Raw genomic sequence first — 25,286 nt, 5'->3', positions numbered from 1 at the left:
TTTGATACTTTACTACCGGCTAGCGTTGGTCCTTGGTGAGCTGGGACCCGGAGCCAGCCCTGACAACGCCTTTTCCTTGCCACCCTTTGCTCTCATTTTAAACATCCCATAAAAAACGCATAATTGTTCCCTTCTTAAAAGCCTAGATCTACATCCCCTTGGGAAGGCAGTGAGAGTAGTACGGCTGCTCTGCAGGTATGAGGCTGTGTGAGCAGAGGTGGATTTAGGGGAGCACAGCCGCTGGGTGAAGAGCCTTGGGGGTGCTGCAGGAGAATGAAAGGCAAGAAGTGGTGTGGGGAGCCGAATTTTGGTGTCGCACAGGTCCATGACTGGTGGGAGATCATAGAATCATAGAATAATAGAATCATAGAGTTGGAAGAGACCACAAGGGCCATCGAGTCCAACCCCCTGCCAAGCAGGAAACACATATGGTTGTCAAGCCTCTGCTTAAAGACCTCCAAAGGAGACTCCACCACACTCCTTGGCAGCAAATTTCACTGTTGAACAGCTCTTACTGTCAGAAAGTTCTTCCTAATGTTTAGGTGGAATCTTCCTTCTTGTAGTTTGGATCCATTGCTCCGTGTCCGCTTCTCTGGAGCAGCAGAAAACAACCTTTCTCCCTCCTCTATGTGACACCCTTTTATATATTTGAACATGGCTATCATATCACCCCTTAACCTCCTCTTCTCCAGATGCTGGGTGGTTGTCCACATGGTCAGAGGGACCAAGCAGAACCTTCTTGTTCTGGGCAAATTTTGGCCAGGCTGGAGTATTATTATATCAGAGATCATAGTCCAGAAAATCTGGAGGTGCCTGCCCATCAGCTGCTCCACGTGAACCCCCACTCTGACCCTCACAAGGACAAAACAATGGTTTTTGTTGGCTGCAGGCAAGTGCCAGGCCCCTCTCCCCACATCGCCACCAGGGATCCATGCCATTGGGGTGGGGCTGGCATGGGATTCAGTTGGAGCCCATGCACAGAGGCCCAGGGGTCTGGAGCCGGTGGGGGGCACTTGGGACCTCGTGAGGCCATTTCCATTGCTGAGAGTGAGGTGCAGGGCACCTGCAGGGCACCACCTGAACCTGGCTTGTGGCGTTAGGCCCTCCCTCCTCCCTCCTGTAGATCAGAGATCAGGTCCAACATTTTTTGTGGTCTTTAATGCTGGCTTTGCACCCCTGCTGTCACCACCATGACCCACTCTCATGGCTCCACAGGGGGTGGCATGGGTTTGTGTATCTGTGCCCGGTCCCTGCTCTGCTGTGCAGGGGGCAACGCATCCTGAGAGGCCCCCTGCTGCTTTTGCAGAGGCCCCTGAGAGTTGCTGCCAACACACACTTTCTAGGGCTGGGGGAATTGTCTGGGTGACACGCAGAGCTGGATTCTGAAACCAGCCGCCATGGCTGAGCTGTCTGTCCCTCTGTGCGCCAGGGGACTTGTCACCATACCATGGCCATGTGCCAGCTGCTCTCTGGAATCAGAAAAGAAAAGCCATCCTCTTCCTGGGACCTCGAGTACCTCCTCACTGACCACCTCATCCTCTTCTGCTTGCTCTTCTTCAGCGCTGTTGAAGGAACAGAGGGAAAAGGAGGAGACCACTCTGGGCAGCAGCGACTTCAGCATTTGCCAGAAGCTGCATATTGAAGATGCCAGGCAGGCACACCCTTGCGGGGAGGGAGTCCCACAATTTAGGGGCCGCCACACAGAACACCCTCTCCCAGGCCGAAACCTCCAGCTTCTGCAGGTGGAGGAACTACCAAGAGGGCTCCCTCCACGCAACATCTTGGAAGGAGGCAGCCTTCCAGGTATTTGGGGCCTGAGTCATTTAGTGCCCTAAACACCAATGTAAATGTGGACTGGACCCAAATGGTGGCCTTTAAGAAATCAGTCTGACACGGCTGACACCCCCTCACCCCCTGCAGGTGCAATGGACAATTGTGGCCTCTGGCTCACTCACTATCTGGGCACAGCAGCAAAGAATCACAGAATTGTAGCATTGGGAGCAATGCCAAGGGCAATCTAGCCCAGTCCCCTGCAATTCAGGAAGCACAGCTAAAAAGATGTGGTGGCGGCGGCAGATCCCCCATGTCTCACCTTGCCGACGCAGCAGGACCTCATAGAGGCAACTGACTCCTTGCACCGCAAAGGAACTGATACGCTGCACCGGATCATTGCACAGAGTAATCAGGACAGCTGTCAGATGAGCCAACTTGCAGAATTCCCCTGAGAACTGATTTACAGAAGGGAAGGGAAGGAGCTGCTGGCAAGGCACCCTCCGAGCTTCAATGTGGTGCTGCCTGCTGTTGTGCATGGACTGGGATGCCCACTGCGGCGACCCAACCGCCACAGGACACATGTCTGGAAGCAGCTTGGGCAGGATCAATGCCATGCGTGCTCAGGAGAAATGCCAGGGGAGTCTGAGTGTGTCTGCTGGAGGGGAGCATTGACCTCCCCCCTCCACAAACCCATGCAGAGTCCAAAGAGGCCTTCATGGGTTCTACCAACACCCTGAGCCATCATCATATCATCATCTTCACCACCACCACCACCACTACCATCATCTTATTATTATTAATTCAAACAGCCCAGCACCATCCTGGGCCTGTTTTCCTCCCTAGGGAGCCAAGGTTTCCTCTGCCAGGCGCTGCGATGGGCTCCAGGGGGCACCGTGCCATATGTGGACAAAGGGGGCAATGAGGAGGGGGCTCATTAGCCCCAGGGCTGTCCCTGCTGGGCTTCTGGCCAGGAGCGCATGAGGAAGAGAGGCCTATTCTGGGCCCAAGGAGACTCTGCTGATACTCACGTCTGAGTGGAACTGTGTAGCGACGAATTTCAAGAGCTTCATGGCTGTCTCCACAGCCTTCTCTCGCACATGGTTGACATTTGCCTTCATCCAGGGCTCCATGAGCTGGAAGACAAAGGGGAAACTCAGGAAATGTGTCCTGGCTGAAGTCTGGGACTGAAGTTGAGGGTTGCAGACAGCGCTTCTCTTCCGTCAGATTTTGCAGAATTAGCAGGACCAATTATTGGGTGTGTGTTTGCTCCTGTTAGCATATTAGCAGTCACCTCTGCATCTTTGAAAACAAATGATTTATGACACTAAACATGTCTCTGAGCACCCCCTGCCCCCCTTCAGAGATTTGCTTGGCATCCTGTGATGTGTGGCCGAAGAGGAGAGAGCCTGAGAACTACGAGAGGTGCCAGCACTTGGCGAAGGCACCAGAGCTCCTTCCGCTGCCCCCTCTCTAGCTGCACACCCCCAGCATTGGTGCCCAGGGAGGCGGGCAGGTGAGGGGCTCTGGCACCAGCTCCCATGCTGATGAGCACGCAAAGGATTGTGCTGCTTGCCTCGCCACCATTGCATTCCTTTGCATTCAGTCATACCTCCATCATGTGCTCCAGCTCACTTGGGCTTCGGTTTTCCAGCAGCAGGGCCTGCAACATCTCTTCAAAGCTGCTGATGGTCTGGAAGTAGAGCCCCTGGAGCAGAAAGAGGCAGCTGCCATTAACCTTGCACAGCCCAACGGAAAAGAGGCATGGGAGCTGTCTCTCTCTCTGTGTGATCTACCTACCTACCTACCCCTTGCTAAGAGTTTGTGGGGTGCAAGACATCCTAAATCCCTGGATACAATAACAGAATGAATCAGGCTTGGGGGAGTTAAACTGTTCCAGGCACTGAACCCCTGGATAAAGTGGTTATGTTAACAATACAAGCCAGGCCAAATTGGTTATCGCTTCCTGAGTGTGGGTCATTCAGGAAACAAAGCCTAGAGAGGTAGTTAGCGGGGGACATAAGGCCAGAGTTGTGATGTGCTGACAAAGCCTGTGACAACTGTAGGAAGGAGTCAGAGAGCAGGGCTGATTTCTGTTTTGGATCCAAAGCTATTGCGCCTATTGGAGAAGCAAGACCTCTGGAGCTCAGGTTGTGTACATGGGTAAATGAACCATATATCATAAAGATAGAAGGGGAAGAAATGGAGGCAGTAAGAGATTTTACTCTTGGTTGGGTTCCATAATCACTGCAGATGGTGACAGCAGTCACGAAATTAAAAGACGCCTGCTTCTTGGGAAAAAAGCAATGATAAACCTAGACAGCATCTTAAAAAGCAGACACATCACCTTGCCAACAAAGGTCCATATAATTAAAGCTATGGTTTTCCCAGTATGTATGTATGTATCGCCGAAAAACTGATACTTTTGTATTATGGTGCTGGAGGAGACTCTTGAGAGTCCCATGGACTGCAAGAAGATCAAACCAATCCATTCTGAAGGAAATCAGCCCTGAGTGCTCACTGGAAGGACAGATCCTGAAGCTGAGGCTCCAATAGCTTGGCACCTCATGAGAAGATAAGACTCCCTGAAAAAGACCCTGATGCTGGGAAAGATGGGGGGCACAAGGAGAAGGGGACGACAGAGGTCGAGATGGTGGGACAGTGTTCTCGAAGCTACCAACATGAGTTTGACCAAACTGCGGGAAGCAGTGGAAGACAGGAATGCCTGGCGTGCTCTGGTCCATGGGGTCACAAAGAGTCAGACACGACTAAATGACTAAACAACAACAAATCATAAAGACTCCATAGACTTTGCTGTGCCTCATTTCCAAAAGGAAACACAAGCCTTGTATAAGCCTCAGTACCCTGGAGTCTCACACCAGAGAGATAAAACAGCCTGGCTGACACCCACCCCCCTTACCACATGGGGTTGGGGCCAGGTCATTATCCCAAGAAGTCATTTCTCTGCCTGGACTAGCCAGAGTAGAGGAGGAAAGGTAAGGGGTGTCTGGGTGTTGGCTCCTTTCTGCCAGCTCTTTGACTACGGAGGGCGAGAGAGCTGGCGCAGGCCTCTCCCCACCCAATAAGCAAACTGCAGCTCCATGCCACCCACAAAGCAGCCATATCGAGACCATTCTGCACAGAGAAGGAGCTTCTCAATTCACTGATGGAGCCTGGAGCAGTTTCGCGTGCTCTGGTGTTGGTGGCGGATGGGTGGGCGCGAGGGGGGAGATGCAGTGGGGCAGCACAGCTCCCCATGTTTCCTGTCCTGCGCCCATGAGGAGCCCTTGAAATGAAGATTGATCCAAATGACAAGTTCTAAAATGGCAGCCAAGATGCTTCCAGGGCCGCATCCAGAGCGTGCTGTCAGAGGGCCCCTTTCCTGTGTGGGGAGAGATCTGCTCCTTCAGCACAAGCACTTTCATCCATTTGGCTGGTGGCCACTGCCAGACAACTACTAACAAGTTTTAAACAGTAAAATGCAGCTAAAAGCAATTGATACAAAGAGAAAACAAGCCGACCAGTACAAAAACATCACAAAACCACCCCAAGCCAGCACAAGGTCAAAACCCACCAGGGTGAAAAGCCAGGCAGCTCAAGGAGCTGCAATTCCAGCCAAAGAGGCCAGGCAAGGCAGAGCCTGGGGGGCGCACCCCATAAGCACCTGGGGCATGACTGCCAGAAGAGCACCATGCTCAGCCCTGGGAATGCAACGGCAGCACCCAATGGGAAGTGGAGGCATGCAAACAGACGTGCATAAATTTGCATGCACAGTTGGTTGGGATTTGCCAGATCTCTCATCTGCTCATTGTAAATTCCAGGGAAGTTCTCATACGGAAACTATGTTGCAATGCAAGTGAGATGGCAAAGGGAAGGGCTCACTTTGACGCTGGCTGCCTGCTCATCTGCCGCAATTTGCCCTTCCAGGAGCTCCAAGGGGGCCAAGCAAAACATGCTTTGGAAGGAAGCACAGAGGAGGCTGGTCTTCTTCTCTGCCTCAAGGGGAGGCTTCAGTTTGCTGAGGAAAAAGAAACACACCTGAGATTAATCTGTGGCAACAAATGGTGAAATGATGGTTGTGCTCAAGTCGATTGAGTCACATCCTTCGATTCACGTCCACATCAGTCCAACAAAGGCACCTTGGGGCTCCTAAGCACCCTGCAGCTGCAGTCAAGGATGGTAGCAAGGCAGGGAACCCCTCAGCTCTGAGGGCACGTGCCTGGCATGTAGAAGGCTTGATCTCCAGCATCTACCCTCAGAGGTTGCCAGGGGCCCCTCCCCTCTGCCTGAGCCCATGCAGAGGCTGCTTGGGCTACTGTCTGGGCCAGTCACACAGGCAGGTTCACCGGTCTCCGAGGAGGGACCCACTCAGCACATCCCCCCTTCCACTCTCAGTCAGGGGAGCAGCTCTGAATTTTACCCCCCCCCCCAGCATCGTTTTGCCCCTACCTGAGTTGTGTCACGATGTACATGGCGTCTTGGCGCACGGTGTCCGTCAGGGCATGGATGGGCTCTCTCTCAATCAGCACCTGCCAGTCATTGCAGGGACACAGTATGAGTGGCATCACTGAGCATGGCAGGCACCCTGGCAGGCAGACCCAGAACTGCTCTGCCACCTCTTGTCACTTCTGTCTTCTCTTTTCCAGGCTAAACACACCCAACTCCCTCAACCGTTATTCATAAGGTTTGGTTTCCTGACCCTTGATCATCTTGGTAACCCTCCTCTGAACATGTTCTAGCTTGTCAATATCCTTCCTGAGTTGGGCCACCCAGATGTGGACCGGGGACTCCTGGTGGGGTCTTACATGGCAGAACAAAGTAGCACTGTGACTTCTCTTGATCACTTGCAACAAACAACCTGTGAGTTGAACAGAGCTGGCCCAAATCAGCCCAGTGAACTTTATGGGTTTGGGTTGTGTCCTACCCCAAACTGTCTCTGGATCAGTGGCCAGGCACTGGGCAGAGACTTGGTGAGGACCCACCACTGCGATGATCAGGGAGGATGCTTCCTCAGACCACCAGCTTATAGGTGTAGCAAGTCTAGAGAAGCAACCAGATTAGTCTGTTCACTTACTACAGGTTTCTGGGTACAGAGTGTGCAGCTGACTTACTATCAGGCATTCCACAAGGGGGGATTTCATGTACACTCGAAGGCTGTGTGCTTTTCCTGTTGCAGAAACGGCCTCAAGGAACATCAGCACCGCAATCAAAAAGGTTTTCTTCAGGCTTATGGTCTAAACCCAAACCCAGAGCAAAACACAGACACTCATTGTGGCAGTGAAAATCAAATGAGGAGCTGCTCAGAATTTGGGGGAAAGTGCCCATGTTGAACTGGTGAATGAACAAAAGGGGAGGCAATGAGGTGCAGCTTCAGTGTCTCACCAGAATAATGTCTGGCACCACAGCTGCTGAGCACGGAGCCAGTGTTTCCTTTGAGCTTTTCCCTCAACCCACCCAGAGCCCTAGCCAGCAGTCAGCTCAATCCCTATTGATGTATTACTACTACTACAATTTATATACCACCCTTTACCAAAAGGTCCCAGGGTGGTGTACAACATTAAAAACACATTTTTTGCTTCAATGGGCATTATGTTACACTTCCTTGCACTGAACCTGCTTTTGCCATTTTGTTGGCAGAGATCCTTCTGCAGCTCTGCAGTTTGCTAGTGACCTGACGGGGTCTTGACCACTGTCACTGATGCTATGGCAACTGCTAATTCTGACTCCCAAAGCTGCCCTGGAGGTTGATCTGTTTTCCAGACCCAGTTCAAGATGCTGGTTTCTACCCACAGATCCCTCAAGGTCAGGGGACCCTCTTATTTCTGCCCATGCCTCCTCCCCCCCATGCCACAGCCTTCTCCTGAGATTTAAGCTCCACTAAGGAGGCCCTGCAACAAGTGTCACCTGGTTTGCATTCCAGTCTGGCCTCCATGCTGCCAGATACCCCAAGCTCTGGCATCTCCATGAACCCGGTTCTCTTCCACCCTTCTGGAAGCAGACCCAGACCTGACCTTGCTGTTGAGATTAAAGTCTGCATATCTCTGTGCAGCTGTTTATTGTTTGATTTTGCTCTTACTGGAGTTTTGGTTTTAGGAACTTGAAAAGCTGCCTTATATATGCAGACTGATCAATATTATGAACCTTACCAGTAAGGAGTTATAAGCTGGTTGCTCCAAGCTCAGAACATGTAGTTGAAACAAGTCACCCTTGTGTGTCTGCACAAATAATTTAGAAACATTCACTACTCTGGAACCTAAGTTGTACTGCCTGTGTTTTCTAACTGCTGTGTGGAAAAGCACATGAACCTGACCTTTGAAAAGTTTGTAAAAATATCCCTTTTAACCTACTAAACATGTGGTCTCTTACTATGCTAAGGGAAGAGAGAAGCAATATAGAAGAGGCTATTTTAAAGGTCTAAGAGCCTATACTTCCACACATTACTTTTTTGCATATGTTGTGATTTTAAATTTCTGCTGGGTTTCTCTCACCAAAGAGTACTTGCTCCAAAACTTGATCTTGGCTTCCAAGGCACTCTTTTTTATATACCTGTATAAATCTCATTTAAGCAGAGGTTGGATGGTCATCTCTCAGGGACACGTTCGTTGAGATTCCTGCATAGCAGCGGGTGGACTAGGGGACTCTTAGGATCCCTTCCAACTCTACAATTCTATTATTCTAATTGGTATAGAAAAGTTATGAAATAAAATAAATCCCGCCCTTCCCATGTCACAAAACACATTATTGATATAGAATTAAAAACCATAACCTGAAAACAATTAAAACATATGAAATACAGCGATTTGTTGATACACATAGTGCATAACACCATTCTCTTTATCGTAAAGGCAAAAATGGCCACAATACCATTGGGCTGGTGGTGCAATACTCAATCAATTTGGACAGAATCAGGTCCACTCTCGGGAGAACTTCATCTTTGATCCCCAGGGCCACCTGCCCATAGCAGAGCAGAAGGGTGTTCCACTTGAAGTCCTGGGGGTGGGGGAGACTGTCAGTGTTGCCAGGATCCTGTCCAGCATTACAGGGAAGCCAAAGTCAATGGGATTACCCTCCTTCTATCATTCCCCCAAAGGTCCTTCCCTTCACTCAAGCAGCAGAGAGTTTGACTTTCTTTTTTGAGAAGACAAGATCCCTGGAATCCCTGCAGATAGAGGTGGCTCCTTAGTGCCCACCTAGTGGAGAACGAGGTCAGAGGCCTCCCTGGTGAGACTGTGGAAAGTTCTGCAGCAGCCTCTCTGACTGCAGGCGGAGGTGGGGGTGGAGGATGACATGAATCAGCACAGTGCTGAATTCAGGGTGGTGAGGGCAGCTGCCTTGCGTGTCTAATGCATCCTGCAGGCACTCTGGGAAAGGCCAAGGATCTTGCCTTCTGTCCAGCCTTGGGCCCATGATGAGCCAGAGGTCACCAGGAGGGACTACACAAAGCCTCCATTACAGGACTTGCCACACTTGCTTAAGGCAGTCTCATATGTTCTGGAGTCATTGCGACACAGAGAGACATTGCCAAACAGAGTGGAGCAGAGCAAGGAGTTTGGGAAGCCACAGCCAGCAGCAAGGAGGACCCAATGGCAATCAAGCACTTTTGCCCCATGCAACTAATGGGAGACAATGCAGAAGTCTCCCAATGGCAATCAAGCACTTTTGCCCCATGCAACTAATGGGAGACAATGCAGAAGTCGCCTCACCCTCCCTGAGAACCAGTGAGAACACCAGACTTCGGCTGTGTCACAAGCAGTAGGCTCGTACTGTAACCGGTAGGCTAGTCTTTGCAGAAGTACAACATAGCCATGTCCAAAAGAAACTCATAACTTCCATATTTATACTTGGGAATAAAAATTGTCTAATTTCAACAAAATATTTTGTTGTTTAAGAATATAAAAAAGGAGAGGAAAATACAATACCATGAGCATCTCCCCTCCCCGCTGCCCTGGCAATGTATTACTTTTCTGAAATAATACCTGGCTGCTGCTTTCTGTAGATGTTTCATGGGTGGAATAAGCCTTGCTGAAGTTCTCCAAGGCTTTGAAAACCTCATCAAGGTGGCGAGACGCAGCCAAGCCAACTGCAGAAGCAATGCCCTGAAGGAGGAGGAACCAGCCAAAGGAGACAGGGTGAGGAGGGAGCAGGGTGTGTGCGCACATGGCCCCATCTCTGCACAAGTAGATGAGCCAGACCAGACCATGTTTGTCCTGAGTTACACAAAACTCTTCCCTGGGCAGAGGAGCCAGGCAAAGGGATTCTCTGAAAGGTTTCAGAAACCTTTCTGATTACAAATGCAAACATTTTAGGCACTTCAGCAGATCAGCACCCTTGGACGGCAAAGGGCTGCACACGACATAAACAACACGCTAAAGATCTCTGCTAAATCCACTAGCCTTTTAGGATACAATTCTCAGGCAAGTCTCTCAAGGTGACCAAGAGACTGATGGCACTCCAAGGACTAACCCAAAATGTATAGTGACATCAGCATTCATGGATCAGAGGCCACCTAGACAGAGACATGGAACGGCCACCTAAGCGGGCAAGGAGACCGCTTCTGAGGTTGCAGGGTTTGAACTCTATCCAGGTGGCTCTCCACCTGCTCACTGACTGCTCACTTGGTGCACCTGGCAATGAAACTCTGGCCCACAAGATAAAGTATTAGCCTTCCAGATGCCATAGGATTCTTGACTGTTGCAACAGAGCAAACCAACAAATCCAGCTCTTGTTCCTAGTCAGTCACCACCAGTTCAGACTCCATGATTAGACTTCTTTGCCCCAATATACATCGCTTGATACTTGCACCTGCCATTTTGCTGCCATTTCACTCATTTCACAAACTCTTTCTACAGCTTCTTACAATCCTGTGTTTTTTTAAAAAAAAATCACGCTAAATAACATAGTATCATTGTTCATCACCAAATTTGGCCACCTCACTGCTCATCCCCAACTCTAGATCTTTCATGAACAAGTTAAAAAGCAGAGGTCTCTCCTTTCTTGTAACTTGAGTCCATTGGCATAGGCCCTACCCTCCAGAGCAGGAGAAAACAAGCTTGCTCCACCTACTTCCTTCCAATGGGAGAACAGCCTCTGCTTCCTGTTTCTTAACCAGTTATTGATCCACAAGGGGACCTTTATCCCATGACTATTGAGCTTACTCAGGGGTTTCTGGGATGCGGCATTTTATCAAAAGCTCTTTGAAAGCCCGGTTACACAATGTCAACTGAATCACCCCTATCTGTATGCTTGTTACAAAACTCTCAAGGTTTTGTAAACTGTTTGAAGGTTTTCTTACAATCAAATTGTATAAGAATTGTGTGGGACGGAAATATACAAATAAAAGAGTGCTAAAAGGTTAATGAGACAGGACCTAACCTTGCAGAAGCCATGCTGGTTCTGTTTCAACCAGGCTTGTCCTATCTACTTCATAATTCCACATTTCATAATGCTTTCCACCATTTTTCCCAGGGCAGACATTCATCTAACTGGCCTGTCATTTCCCAGATCTCTTCTGGGCCCCTTTTTGAAAACTGGTGATCCATCAGCTACTTTCCAGCTTGACTGCTGCATTTCCCATTCCCTTGCCCTTCAGAGAACTCCCTTCTGCTGGTCCTGTGGACAAGGAGGAGGCTGGAAACCTCTTACCTTTTGCTTTCCTCTTGGATTACTGAGCTGTGCCAATGGCCCAGCATCAGCCTTGGGCCCCCAGGGATGTGTCCAGGCCCTTGTGATCATGTCAGATTGGGCAGGAAATCAGGTGACAGATGTCTCAAGGGAGCCAACTCAGAGGCATTTCTTCCCTCCCACACTCAGAGCCACTTTTCTCTGGGACAAGCAAAGCTCAAATTCTTTCACCTGGTTAGTGAAATGCCCTGAGGATGGGTGCTCCTCTTTCTCCTCTGGGCCTCCCCACCTGCATTTCCCACGCCAGCCCAGCCCCCTATTCCCTGCCTCAGAAAGTGCAACACTTCACAGGCTGCTCTCCTTCTCCTGACCCACACTTTGCCCTAAGGTCCAAGCTGGGCCATCAAGGACAGCAGGAGGATGTGGGGCTTGTCTACAAATGCAGTGATGGAGCCCCTTTCCTGGGAGGAGATCAGCTGCCTTGCCTCACCGTGGCTTCCCAAGGTCCTCTGTGGTGCAAGGCCAGGAGATGGCTGAGCTGCTCCTGGACTAACTGAGAGTCATCTGAGACACGCAGGATGGCCCCATAATACTGATAGAGAAAGACCTGTTGGAAGAAGAGGAAGAAAACAAACACCCACAAGATCACAGGGAGAACCTGGAGTGTGTGTGTGTGTGGGTGGGTGGGTGGGTGGGTGTGGGGGTGTGGGGGTGGTTGACTGATATTTCTTTTCGAAAGCATGTTACAATAGTGTTGTGAGCCTTGGTGGTAGTGGGCTGGGATAGGTGGTATTCCCAAGTCCCTTCTAATTCCTGGATCCAGCAAGGATTCAGTTGTTGCAATAACCAGGCCAGCTTCTTGGTAAATTAATAGCCCCTATGTGCAGCTGGGATAACAAAGGAAGTGGCTTTGTGCTGGTAGCTATCCCTTCCTCAACTGGCTTGTAGCTAGAAGGAGAAAAGGCAGAGTTGAGGCATGCGTGAGCTGGGCTGGAAGCAGGAGGCTGGCAGAAGCCTGAGAGGGAGAGACATGCTTTATTTCTGTTCGAAACCAAGGCTGTGACTATGGGAGAAGCAAGCCCTTTTGGGGTTAATACAATAGTACCTTGGTTTTCAAACTTAATCCATTCCGGAAGACTGTTTCAAAACCAAAGCATTCTAAAAGCAAGGTGCGCTTTCCCATAGAAAGTAATGCAAAATGGAATAATCCGTTCCAGACTTTTAAAAACAACCCCTAAAACAGCAATTTAACATGAATTTTACTATCTAAGGAGACCATTGATCCATAAAATGAAAGCAATAAAAAATGTCCTGCAGTCACACACACAAAAAAGAGCTACGAAAACAAAATAAATAGCAAAAACAGACAGACCTCAGAGTAACACTCAAAAGGGAAGTGTGGCACTCAAATCGGAAGTGTAATGCTCAAAATAGAGCATGTTTGGCTTCCGAAAAAAGCTTGCAAACCGTAACACTTACTTCCAGGTTTGCAGTGTTTGGGTTCCAAGGTGTTTGAGTACCAAGGTGTTTGAGAACCAAGGTACCACTGTAATCTGAGCTCCTCCATCGTAGGCTGAGGTTGTATATGTGTGTAAATAAACCACAGGTCCTAAAGGCACCACATTCTCCACTGTCCCTCATTCCCAGGAAACTGAATGCTGGGGAAAACACCTGGAACCTCTGGAACCTCTCACTGCTTGGAGACTGGGGTGGTGTGCAACATAGAAAGTCCTTCTTCATGCAGTACAAAGTTAAGCTGTGGAACTCCCTCCCACAGGAGGCAGGGATGGCCACCAACCTAGATGAGTTTAAAGGAGGAATGGACAAATTTATGGAGGAGGGTATGGCTTTGGGTGGCTCCTAGCCAGGATGGCTCTGCTCTGCCTCTACAGTTGGAGGCAGCAATGCTTCTGAATCCCAGTTGCTGGAAACCGCAGGAGGGGAGAGGGCTCTTGTGCTCAAATCTTGCTTGCAGGTTTCCCTTTGTGGTTGGGTTAGGGGTTCAGGGGCAGCATTTTGCAGCTGTAGGGAACTGAACTAATGGAGAAAAGAAACATGACTGGGTCACATGAAAACTCCATGAGAAACTTCTTCTGGAAAGCTGACCGGATTGCTAGGACCCCACTGACCCCAGGGGTGGCCAGAGCCCCAGGCCCTCCACAAGCAGAGCAGTTCATGGGGTTCCTTCTTCCACGAACCTTCTCTGGGCTTTGGTCGTTTTGGGTCTGCTGCATTCTCATCAACTCACGGCTGAGCTCTGCACAGCAGGCCTTGTCCGTGACGTCAATCAGGAGCCGCTCCACAAACTGCAGGACACAAAAAGGAGAAACAGACTGAAGGGCAACAGCTGGCTCTTCCCAAGGCCCCCCACTGCAATGCCAAATGCTTTGGAGTGGCCTTCAAGATTGCTCAAATATATCCCTTGATTTTGTTTTAAAAACCTGACTGGTGCCTGAGGGTCCCCACTGTGGTGCCAGCAGCAGAGAAAGGCTGTTTGAACTTAGCCAGCAAATTTAATGTACTTTAATATCACCCCACCCCACAAGTTAGAACAGCCACTCTGTGACATAGGTGCACCAGTTTCCTCCTGCCTCATGACTCGTTGGCTCTGCTTAGGTCACCTGAATAAATGCCCACCTCCCTGCCCTTGAGGAAGAAGAGCTCTCACCTTACCTCCACCAGCTTTCGCTCCCACACATCAGTCTTGTAGGCGTCACTCTCTGTAAAGGCTGCATAGGAAAGGCAGGCAGTGGATCAGGACCACTGAGTTTCATGAGCATCATAAAGCGCTTCAGACACTAAGTCTGTGGAGCAAGCAAGCATTGGTCCTTTTGGCCTATGCAATGCTAAATCTGATGGTGTGGGCTTCAAATGCATATCATAGGAAGCCCATGCCATTATAGGCTGCAATCCTAACCCCACTTTCCTAGGATTAAGCTCCACTGAATACAGTAGGACTTACTTCTGAGTAGACATGGTGGTAATGACAGTGTTAGACTGTGCACCAAAATAAACACAAGCTTATCAGCAGCACTCAAACTGTGTGTGTCCAGAAGAGCTTTGCTAGGCATTTCCCCAGAGCTCATTTGCAGGCTTCAGCAGCAGCCATGGGCAGTTCATTAGCAGTTCTCCAAATCTGTGAGGCAACTTTTGTTCATGGGAGGGGCAGGAGAGGCATAAGGGGAACAATGAGGGACCTTGAGGGATAGACAGGCAGCGTCCGCTGTGCAGGGTCTCTCTTAGAACACACTGTCTGGGTATTTGCCCCCATCTGCCCCAGTATAATAAGGGGTGGTGGCCGTTTTCTGTGATGGGCAGCTAGCAATGCTGGTCCTGTGCAGGGACCTCTCAGGGACCTGCTGATGGAAGCTGGCTGCTGCCTCTGGCTCATTTGGCTGAGCAGGCCTAGTTTTCTCAAGGTGACCCCTATCCCAAACACACCAGAGAACTTTGGATCAGAACCAGCTCTGTTCTGAAGACACCGAGGCAGAGTGGAAAGGGAGTACTGGGAAGGATGAGGCTTTTGTACCTTTGTTTGCCAGTTTCCCCAGAACACAGAGGATGCTACGGTATGGGAGCAGCCGCCCTTGGAAGCCGTCCAGGAGCTTGCTCAGCACTTCTACTGGGAAGTGGTTCCAGAGGGCCACCAGGATGTCGCCAGCTGCATCCTGGTACAGGTCCCGAAGATCCTGCAGAAGCAAAGGAGATATAAATGTCAGGTGGGCAGCTGAGGCCACTTGCCCATTTCTGCTCTGTGGGGAGTGGGGGGCACTGCAGCTGAAGGGACCTTTCACTCAGGCACCCCCCACCCGCTGTATTTCTAACAGGCGCGGACAAAGCTGTTGGTCAGGGTAATATGGTGAAAGGTTGTTTTCCATAAATTATCATCACAGGCCATTAAAAGACAAGAAGCAGCTCCTTCAGTTTAACCTGGAAACATGTTGGCAGGGGGGTTGTGGAAGATCCCTGGAACATGGTTCAGCTAACTGGTTGTGCTGAAAACATGGGCGGCAGCATTTCAAGGCACCTGAGATTCCCAGAGCACCTGCAAGGGCAGACACATGTGGAGCACATTGCAGAAATCTCATCTGGACCACTGCAGGACCCAGTGTAACTGATAACTGAGTCTGTGTATAAGAGCAAAGTGGTCAAAGGCACTTCTGGCTACTGCTGCCTCCTGGCCACACAGAGGCCAGGCGGTGCCCAGGGCTCCTCCTTGGTGAACCTGCGGGTTGTGCAGGACTCCTCACTAGACTCCTCTGTCAACATTTGTGTGGGGTGGGGCTGGTTGTTCCTAAAGAGGACCTCCCTGGACCCCAAGGTGCTTGACAATTACCACCCTGCCACAAATACCCCTTTGGGAGTGAGGTGGTTGAGAAGGTGGTGGTAGTCCAGTTGCAGACACCCTTGGTGGAAATGGGTTGTCTTGACCTCTTCCAGCCTGGCTTCAGGCTCTGCTTTGGGGCAGAATCTGCCTTGGTCAACCTGGTAGAGAACTGTCTTCAGGAGAGGGATGAGAATGGAGACCTTGCTGCTCTATGGCTTTCATCACCACTGACCATGGCCTCCTCTGGACCTTCTCCATGAGCTGGTGGCACTGTGGTCCAGCAGTTCTGCTCTGGACCTGAGTCCAGGCAGAGAATAACACTGGGGAGTTATGCTGCCCCTTGGCAGTTGTGCTGTTGGGGTCTGAAGGGCACCATTTTACCCCAGCACTGTTTAACATCTATATGAAGCCATTGAGAAGGGTCTCTGGGAGGTCTGGGGCAGGGTTTCAGCAGTATGGTGATGACACCCAGCTCTGTTTCTGTCTTGCATCTGACTTGGAAGAGGCTGTGACTGTTTTAAGCCAGTGCCTGGGTGCAGTGGTGAGCTGGATGAGGCCAACAAACTGAGAAAGAATCTTGGTAAGATGGAAGACTCAGCAAAAAGAGCCTCCAAGGTCTGGGAGTTGGGGAGCTCATCAGTTGTGGATGGAGTTATCCTCCCTCTGAAGAAACAAGTGCATTGTTTGAGGAGCTCCTAGACCCATCTCTGTCACTGAAGACTCAGATGATGTCTAGGGCAAAGCAGCTACGGTCAGCATAGACTGGGATGCCAACCACACCTTTTTCTTAGCTGCTATTACTGGGGATGGGCTAATGGGATGGCCTGTTGTTCCACCAGTGCTCTGATTGAATGAAATTCTCCCGTATTTGCAATATGCCCAAGTACTGGAAATTATTGGGTTGCTTATATCCTTATTTTTATTATGTATTTTGTGCTTTTTATATTATAATTTTATGTTGTGAACTGCACTGGGATCTACAGATGAAGGTTGGTATACAAAATTAATGAAAAAATAAATAAAATATTGCAAGGCTTGAAAGGTGGTGGGAGAGAGCCAGCATCGCTCACTCCTTCAGCTTAGTGATATATGAAGCATCTATTTCACCAGTTCGCTCCTTACTGTGGTCCTCAGCATATCTTCAGCAGCTAGTTTGATGATGACTTTAGCCAGTTTGTAGTCTACGCTATGTGCCGACCTGATCACAGCCTGCAGGATTTCATTAATACGCAATCGATGCTTTGGAGAGATCTGCAAAAAAGAAGGAAATGCTAAAGGAAACCAAAAGTCTCATGTCAAGTGCCAAAGGTGGTTTGTGGATGCATGCAAAAAGCAGCAAAGGCCAGCATTGGATTCACTCAAGGCACCCTGAAAAAAGAAGAGAAAAGAAGCTTCCGTCTGAACCCACACCTGACTCCTCAAAGAATTCATGCTGGTGAGAAGCCACAGAAATGCTTGCAGGGAGAGACAGATTTAAGGTTAGCACAAGGCCCCTCACATCTCACTTGGAGGACTACAAGGCTTTCCTCTCACAGAACAGGGGTGGATCCTGAACTCCCCTGGGCTTGTGGGTCATTTTAACAGTTGGCTGGGGCCTCTTTCCTGTCACTCACCTGATGACCAAGCTGAAAAAAGAGATTCCTTTGCAGACATGGCTGGCGCCAGACAGAGGAAGGTCCTTTGTTGCACCAGCTTCCATTCAAGCAGGTGCCACAAAGGGGCCTGCTCTGGTCAGTGCTGGTCAGCTGCCCTCTGTACTGATCTCTGGCAGGCAAGCAAGCCCTGATAAGAAGTAATGATTCTCCGAAGGTTTTATGTATGTTTATTTACAAAAAACCCACACACATCCAGAGCACAGCTTCTCGCCTGCTCACATTTACAATTGTTGGTCAATCTGAATCTTCACATCTCCCACAGCAGGAAGGCCTTAAACTCCTGCCTTCCCCCTCTTGCCCTTCTGATCTTATCCAGATGCCTAGAACGGGGACTGAGAGGCTGGCCTGCCCCCTCCCCACTGACCTCTGCTTATCTGCTATGCTCTGGCTGCCTTCCAACTCTTCCTCCCCTTGAGAGATAACAGAGTCTTCCCCAGGAAGGGGGGGGGGGTTGAACTGCCCTTTCTTGACTCTGTCAGCCAGCTCTCATCTGCAGAATTGTTCCCTCGTTCACTTAGTTCAATTTCTGAGTCTAACTCTTTCCCTGTGCTCTGGGGGGGGGGCACATTCCTGACACCCTCCCACCAATTTGCCTCACCACCACACCCCAACACCAAGACGGAGCAGTCCTCCTTGTGTCCCCCCGTGAGCCACCCTTTCTGCTTTCTCCTTTCTGGCCAAACACGCAATCGCAGTCTGTGTCTCTGACTCTCCCAGACACCACTCTGCTTCACATAAATGCTTCAGAAGTGCCCAGACGGACAACCAAGCTGCAGCTGGGGGGCATGCAGGTCCCCCTGCCCCCTGCTGCTCCCAAGGTCAGTAGGTGCCTTTGGCAGGTGGTGCTTGCTTGGAAGTGCCTAAGGAACATCCAGAAAGGTTCCAACGGCAGAAGAGCCCTTCTGATGGGTGCTCTTCCTGATGGCTGATAATGGCTCCAAGTTCAAAAAGCATCTTGAGAGGCAGAACACAGCATGATTCACCTAAGGGTGTTTTGACTATGAGGATGTAGAAACCACATTTTATAATAATAATAAGTTTATTATTTATACCTCACCAATCTGGCTGGGTTTCCCTATGGCATAAATGATGTGTAATCTTTGGGCGTCACAAGCAGACCAGATCCAGGAGACCCTCAGTTCCCTTCTGCAGCTAAGCCTTATTGCCATTGCTATTTAACATCGGCATGAATCTGTTGGGAGCGGCCATGAGGCATCTGGGAGCATCTCACAGTCACAGAGTTTTCCTGCCTACCTTGTGGATGCTCTGGCGATACTTGCAGATGGCCCGCAGGACCCCAGCCAGCTTGGTCTCTGCCAGGGCACACAGGTTGTCGATGGAGGCCTGCACCAGGAAGGGCCCAGTTCCTTCCCGGAGATTCCTCAGGTTGCAGAAGCAGATCTGTGATTCTGGTAAAAGGAAAGAGTGAACCCTGACCAGGCCATTCTGAATGGGTCATTTATTTTTTATTAACATTTATGCAATTTCTATGAAGAGGTAAAATCAGTTATGATTAAATGGGCACAAGATGTAGGTCACAACCTTATGATGGAAGATTGGGAAAAATTATGGAAAACTGACCTAAAATTTACAGATTGTTCCCTATTGAAGGAGAATTACATGAAGATGATGTACAGATGGTACACAACACCAGTGCAGTTAGGGGAAATGTACAAAACTAGTTCAAATATATGTTGGAAGTGTAAGGAAAAGGAGGGGACATTTTATCATATGTGGTGGGATTGTAAGGTAATTTTAAAAATTTGGGAAATGATATACAGTGAATTGAAGAAAATGTTCCATTCAACATTTGTTAAAAAACCTGAAGCATTTTTATTAGGGATTGTAGGGAAAGATCTGCCAAAAAAGCTGAAAAACATCTTCATGTATGTGACAACGGCTGCAAGAGTTCTGGTAGCACAAGAATGGAAGACTGAAGAAACCCCAACCAAAGAATCATGGTAAGAAAAATTGATGGACTATGTAGAACTGGCAAAACTGACATACAAGCTACGGGACAAGGATAACTGTGACTTTAAAGATGAATGGGAACCCTTTACAAAGTATTTGAAGATACAACAAAGCGAACTGGACTCCTTTATACAACTGTGTAACATGCAGAAAACAGCATTTTTAGAGAAATCAAAGACTGGAACTGAGGGAAGTCGGGGGTGGGGGTGGGTGGGTTCTGTGGGGGGAGGGAGGAAAAATGGGGGGAAATAAGGATGATATGTTTCTGGATAATATGTTTTGTTTTAATTTTGAATAAAAGTTATTTTTTTAAAAAAAAAACATTTATGCAAGTTCTGTCCTAATACATGAAAGGTGGGTGTGGGTTGTGGGCAGTAGTGCTGCCACTGAAAGAGAAGCAGTTCAGCTCTGCTCTCTGCAGCCAGCAAGTGCAGCAGCCTTTTCCAGGGGGTGGGGTGAGGGCTCAAACACAGCATCTGAGCCCCTCCCTGTGAAAAAGGGTGCCTCACTGGGACAATGATTTCACAACCCCCTTCTTCTGCCTAAGGCTGACAGCTCACCATTCTCGTCTAGCTCTTCCTTGCGTGGCTCTGCCCTCTCCTTTTGCCGGGGAAGAGCAGCAGGCGCTGTGTCTCTGCTCCGACTGTGCTCCTCTTCTCTCGCTGGATGAGCCCGCACTCTATTCTTCCGTGGACTTGCTCTCTTGAAAACGGAGCAGATCCTGGAACAGAAATGAGAGCTGAGGCAGGCAGAAATATCTTTCCCAAAGATTACTTAGATGTTTCCTAAACCCACCATCACCTTGTAATATCATGTTAAATGTTATTGCAAGTCTTCTCAAAAAAAGGCTAGACAGAGGGCACAAAGAAGAGAACCATTTTTTTGAATGGCAGTTTATAAAGAGCTCATTGTCCAATATTTAATATGAGAGACTGTGTGTTCTCCAAAAGAATATAACAAAGGAAGACAGTCTCCTCAGTCTTCCCCATGTGATTACAGAGCCCACACAGCTAAAAATGCAGAGCTGACCAGCATGAAGTTCTATAAAGATCTAATAAAACCATAATAGAAGAGTAACAGAATAAGGTGAAATACATAAACTTTCTGAACTTTAACAAGCCAAAGTATAGCACCATGCACACATAGGCCTACAAGGGCCAAAAGAATAAGGGAGTCAGTGACATTTGGGGAATCCCCCTCATCAAAGGAACAGCTTTTCCTCACCTGCTGAAACATTGGTATCTGAAGAAGTGTGCATGCACACGAAAGCTCATGCCAATAACAAGAAGAGTTTGGATTTGATATCCCGCTTTATCACTTCCCGAAGGAGTTTCAAAGCGGCTCACATTCTTCTTTCCCTTCCTCCCCCACAACAACCACTCTGTGAGGTGAGTGGGGCTGAGAGACTTCAGAGAAGTGTGACTGGCCCAAGGTCACCCAGCAGCTGCATGTGGAGGAGCGGAGACGCGAACCCGGTTCACCAGATTACGAATCTACCACTCTTAACCACTACACCACACTGGCTAACAAACTTAGTTGGTCTCTAAGGTGCTATTGGAATTATTATTATTATTATTATTATTATTATTATTATTATTATTATTTTGTGCTGAAACATTGACATCAGTCCAGAAAGGGAAGCAAAGAGCTGCAAGAGAGCCAGGTTCACTGAGCCCCTGGGAGAGCCTGATGCTGTGAGTTTTTCACACAGGGCATCTGCCAGCTTCAGTTAACAGAAAAGTCGACATTTCCCACTCAATTGTTAATCAATTGTTAATCAAGCAGCAACCCAAAGGATGGTTGTAAGTTCCTTACTTATCCATTTGGGACCCAGATTAATGGAAAGTAGGGTGAATTGGGGACAGAGGTGTACCTAGGCTCCCGAGTGCCCTTGGCAAAGAGCTGCATCAACACCCTCCTTGCCCCTTGCACCCTGGGTAAGGAGCTGTATTGCCCCCAAACCCCAAGCAGCAGAGCAGTGGTCTGGGGAATGCACAGATGGCCAGGTGGGATGCTAGCCACTCTGAACCAGAGTGGAGAGGCACAATTTTGCACACATGCACCCAGGCCTGCATCCTTGGCGGGGCCCAACTTGACCAACCCCTAGGTATTAGATTCAGGATGGTAGCGTGTTGGTTTCATGGTATCTGAAGAAGTGTGCGTGCACACGAAAGCTCGTACCAAGAACAAACTTAGTTGGTCTCTAAGATGCCACTGGACTTTAAAATAAATAAATAAATAATAATAATTCAATAAATCCCTAGGTATGTCCCTGATTGGGGCATGGGGGGCAGTTTGGTTTGTTATTCCGGACATATGACCAAACACCTCATCCTGCTGTGGATGCAGCAGGGACCCTCTTTCTCCACACTCCTGCACAGACTCAGAGGAGAAGCTGTTATGCGCAGAAGTTACCATGACTGGAGTAAAGTGGCAGCAATGGATTGCTTTGAGCAAGGCTTCTCTAATTATTATTTCTTCTTATTCTTATTTACTTCATATCTTTACCACTTTAGAACAGAAAAAGAAAAAAAATCTCAAAACATCTTACAACACTTTAAAACATCAAATAAAACAATCCAGATTAAAAGATTACTGAAGACAGTCAAATCGAAAGTATACATTCAAAGAAACATAATTAACAGGAAACTAAAATATTAATTACATATTTAACACAAATTTAACAAAAAAATGTCTTAAATATTTCAAAAGAAAACATTACTCAAGGAAGTCACACATGAAATCTACAGCACATGTGAGAAAGTAACAGATCCATAAATGTGACTGCTCCATTAGTGGTTGCTCATATCCCCTTGCGAATCACCTGGAACGACACAGGTTCCCTATCTCTGAGATACTGAATTTGGTTGTTTAATTGCAGCTGAAGTGGAGCAGAAAGGAGTTCTCAGCCAGAGCAGAAAGGAGTCCTCAGGCAGAGCTGCTCCACAGTCTTGTTCCCATCCTCACTTCAGCCCTTTTAGGGCACCACAGAACTGTTGCTGCATTTTATGGATTGAAGATAGCATTGTCTTTAGCCTCTTGCAAACTTTCCACTTCACAGAAAGGTGAGGAGGAAGAGGAAGGGCTGGGTTCAGTTCCTCCCCCTGCTGAATTGCTGGTTGGTGTGACAATGGATTGCCTGAGAGAGCTCCAGGCCTGTATAGGTTGACCAGAGTCCTTGTTCCTTCACAATTGCACAGCAAACAGTCGACAGATACAGCTTTCTTAGTCAGGAGACTCAATTACGGAAACACCAGTGCTAATGTGCACCCGTTAAAACCACACCCGGGCTTTAGGGTGGGTAGGTGGGTAAGTGGGGAGCCAGCAGCTCCAGAGAGACAGGTGAGCTACATTATTTGATGGCTTGCACATTTCCAGCTGCAAAAGGCATGTGCAGCCGGGCAGCTCCTTGGGTCTGGGGCTCCTACATGGTGATCTGTTGCCTCCAATGAGCTGAAACCATTTGTCTTGGCATAGCCAGGGAAATGGAGCCCCCTCCACCCTTCACACCAGCCTCCCTCCTGCTCCACACACATGTCTCGCCCCGCCTTGCCAAGCACAAGGCCAAAGATCTGACAATCATCTAAGATAAGGTCTCAACTTCTGTCCACCAATTACCTTCCACAGAGAGTCATGTTCTTTTGTGAATTTTGTCTGACTCAACTTGGCTGACATTTTCCAGACGTTTGTGGGCAACTCTGTTCTCCAGTTCACCACAATGTACTTTATGTCATACGTGACATCACAATCACGGACTGCATTCATCCCAGTCTGTCAGCGCCAGCACTGAAGGCTTGGAAGCTCTGGAGTTCCCTGCCCACTGCGGGGAGAAGTGCCAGCACATAGCAGATGCCCAGAGGTCAGGGCAGAAAGGGCAGCAGCACAAGGCCCCTCCTGCTGCAACAAGGGCCTGAACACTCTGCACCTCCATGTTTTAAAATAGGTGCAGGTTGTGAGAAGTCACAGCACAGAGCCCCTTCTGCTGTAATCCATTCTGGGTCTTATTACTAAAAAATTTTCTCTCCCAAACTGGTTTCATTTTTCAATTTTGACCTTCTTCCCAAAGACTGCGGTGAACCATCCCAGGTTTCTAATGGTGTAACTCTGTAATTTAATAGTGCCAAATGAAGATCATATTGTGACTCTTCTGGTTTGATAAGGAGTTGCTATCATGACATGAATTCCATTAGACTGGGAATATTCTGGAAGTGACATGGTGAAACTGTTTTTTATTAATTCTGAAGAGAATCATAACACGCAAAAACAATTTCAATCAATACAATTGTTTTTCCCAAAAGGTGGGATCAGGATTGTTACCAATAAATCATATGCTGTGATGTAACTGATGGGAAGAATTAAGCAGATGGATAAATAGAGTTGCGTGCCACCCCAGTCTCTGAGAGATGTGGGATTCCAGCGGTTCCAGGTGCTTACACAGTGTCTGTTTCCCTTTGGAAATGAGTCACGGTGGAGACTGGTGTCTTTATAGTCTTCTTCTTCTCTGGCGATCACTCATAGCCAAGTAAGGTTGTTTTAACAGTGAGCCCAGAAGTGACTGTGGAGGCCAATTCTGAATCCGTACACTGTATGTCCTTCTGCACTGGGGACATAGGTTTCCAGGCGGGAGTTGATCATGGTGAGGGTTTGCCAAACACGCCTTTCTCTTAGCTCATTTCTCCCCTTCAACCTGAGTTCCAGTGTTTTCAAAGCCCATGACACCTTTGGTAAAGGCTGTTCTCCAACTGGAGCGCTCGTAGGCCAGTGTTTCCCAGTTGTCAGTGTTTTTTAGATTTGCCTTGAGAGACTCTTTAAACCTCTTTTATTGACCGCCAGCATTACACTTTCCATTTTAAAGTTCGGAATAGAGTGCAGTTGTACCCTGGTTGTCAAATGCCTTGGTACTTGGACGTTTTGGCTCCCTAACGTCGCAAACACGGAAGTGAGTGTTCCAGTTTGCGAACATTCTTTGGAACTTGGACGTCCGATGGGACTTCCGTAGCTTCCGATTGGCTGCAGGAGCTTTGGTTTTCAAACATTTTGGAAGTCAAGCAGACTTCCGGAACTGATTTCATTCAACTTCAGAAAGGCCTTCATTTGGCACCTACACCAAAGCTAAACAGTTTGACAGTTTGCCTCAGAGAATTGTAGGCTTCAGAGATCCCTCAAGGGTCATCCAGCCCACCCTCTGCAATGCAGGAAGTACACCTTGATTACAACTGACTCCCAGCCACTGTTGCTCATGAGCATCAGAAGCAGGTGTTGTCCCCTTCCAACGAAAACCCACTGTTTTTGGAGGTCTCCTGACACACCTCAATGGGAGAGATGGAAGGGCCTCAAGGGTCATCTAGTCCAACCTGCTGCTCAGAGGCATAATTCCCAGGACTTTGGGAACTGAGAGAGGGAAGAGAGAGAGGGACGGGATTCGCAGCCCCCGTCTCCCTTCGCCCCCCCGGCTCACCCCAGCCCAGCAGGGCACTCCACAGCACCCACAGGCGCGCCATCCGCCCAGCAGTGCCCAGCAGGACTTCGCCCCCAACTTACCTGCGCGCTGGCAGGGGGAGGCGGGCCAAAGGTAAAAAGCAGGACTTTGGCCCCTGCACCCCAAAAGACACCTGGGGGGTCAGGAGCCCACCTCGTGGGGCTACCCTGGCCTCCCAGGTGCCTCTTCTGCTCTGGCGGAGCCTCCTGGGCCAGAGGCAGTCTACCTGGGCTGCTCCTGAGGGAACTTGGAAGCAGCACTCAGGGACACGTTGCGAATAGGAGGAGAATAAGGAGAATGCTAATAATGAGGATTAATAATAATAATTAATTATTAATAATGAGGATTATTAATAATAATAATGAGAAACCTTAATTATAAGGTTATAAAATATTATATATATAATATGATATAATTATGTAATATATATAATAGAATAACAACAAGAATATTAATATAATAA

The 25,286-nt window shown here is 48.7% G+C and overlaps 1 protein-coding gene across 4 annotated transcripts in view; it reads right to left on the bottom strand.

Annotated features, from left to right (window-relative positions):
- The window catches only part of LOC310657504 (maestro heat-like repeat family member 5), a 132,222-nt gene extending 108,349 nt beyond the window's left edge, over nt 1-23,873 (bottom strand). For 2 of the 4 annotated variants that reach the window (XR_014501806.1, XM_083398172.1), the window contains exons 1-17: nt 22,963-23,873; nt 19,905-20,065; nt 18,628-18,782; nt 16,841-16,969; nt 14,921-15,080; nt 14,065-14,120; nt 13,590-13,697; nt 11,882-11,998; nt 9,747-9,866; nt 8,635-8,760; nt 6,882-7,004; nt 6,220-6,299; nt 5,653-5,788; nt 3,383-3,478; nt 2,802-2,906; nt 2,093-2,228; nt 1,447-1,562 (exon numbers count right to left, since the gene is read on the bottom strand). Coding sequence is in view for 2 of the 4 variants with exons in the window: in XM_083398172.1 (XP_083254298.1) it covers nt 1,447-1,562; nt 2,093-2,228; nt 2,802-2,906; nt 3,383-3,478; nt 5,653-5,788; nt 6,220-6,299; nt 6,882-7,004; nt 8,635-8,760; nt 9,747-9,866; nt 11,882-11,998; nt 13,590-13,697; nt 14,065-14,120; nt 14,921-15,080; nt 16,841-16,969; nt 18,628-18,782; nt 19,905-20,065; nt 22,963-22,979 (1,941 nt within the window). In the remaining 2 variants the exon portion in view is untranslated. The remainder of the gene's footprint in view (nt 1-1,446; nt 1,563-2,092; nt 2,229-2,801; nt 2,907-3,382; nt 3,479-5,652; nt 5,789-6,219; nt 6,300-6,881; nt 7,005-8,634; nt 8,761-9,746; nt 9,867-11,881; nt 11,999-13,589; nt 13,698-14,064; nt 14,121-14,920; nt 15,081-16,840; nt 16,970-18,627; nt 18,783-19,904; nt 20,066-22,962) is intronic. The other 2 variants (XR_014501807.1, XM_083398171.1) reach the window with 1 other exon arrangement.
- Between the last annotated feature and the right edge of the window lie 1,413 nt (nt 23,874-25,286).

The sequence above is a fragment of the Podarcis tiliguerta genome (genome assembly GCF_965153285.1).
Source record: "Podarcis tiliguerta genome assembly, chromosome: 9".
Taxonomy (NCBI): domain Eukaryota; kingdom Metazoa; phylum Chordata; class Lepidosauria; order Squamata; family Lacertidae; genus Podarcis; species Podarcis tiliguerta.
This window is presented reverse-complemented; position numbering and strand designations above follow the sequence as displayed.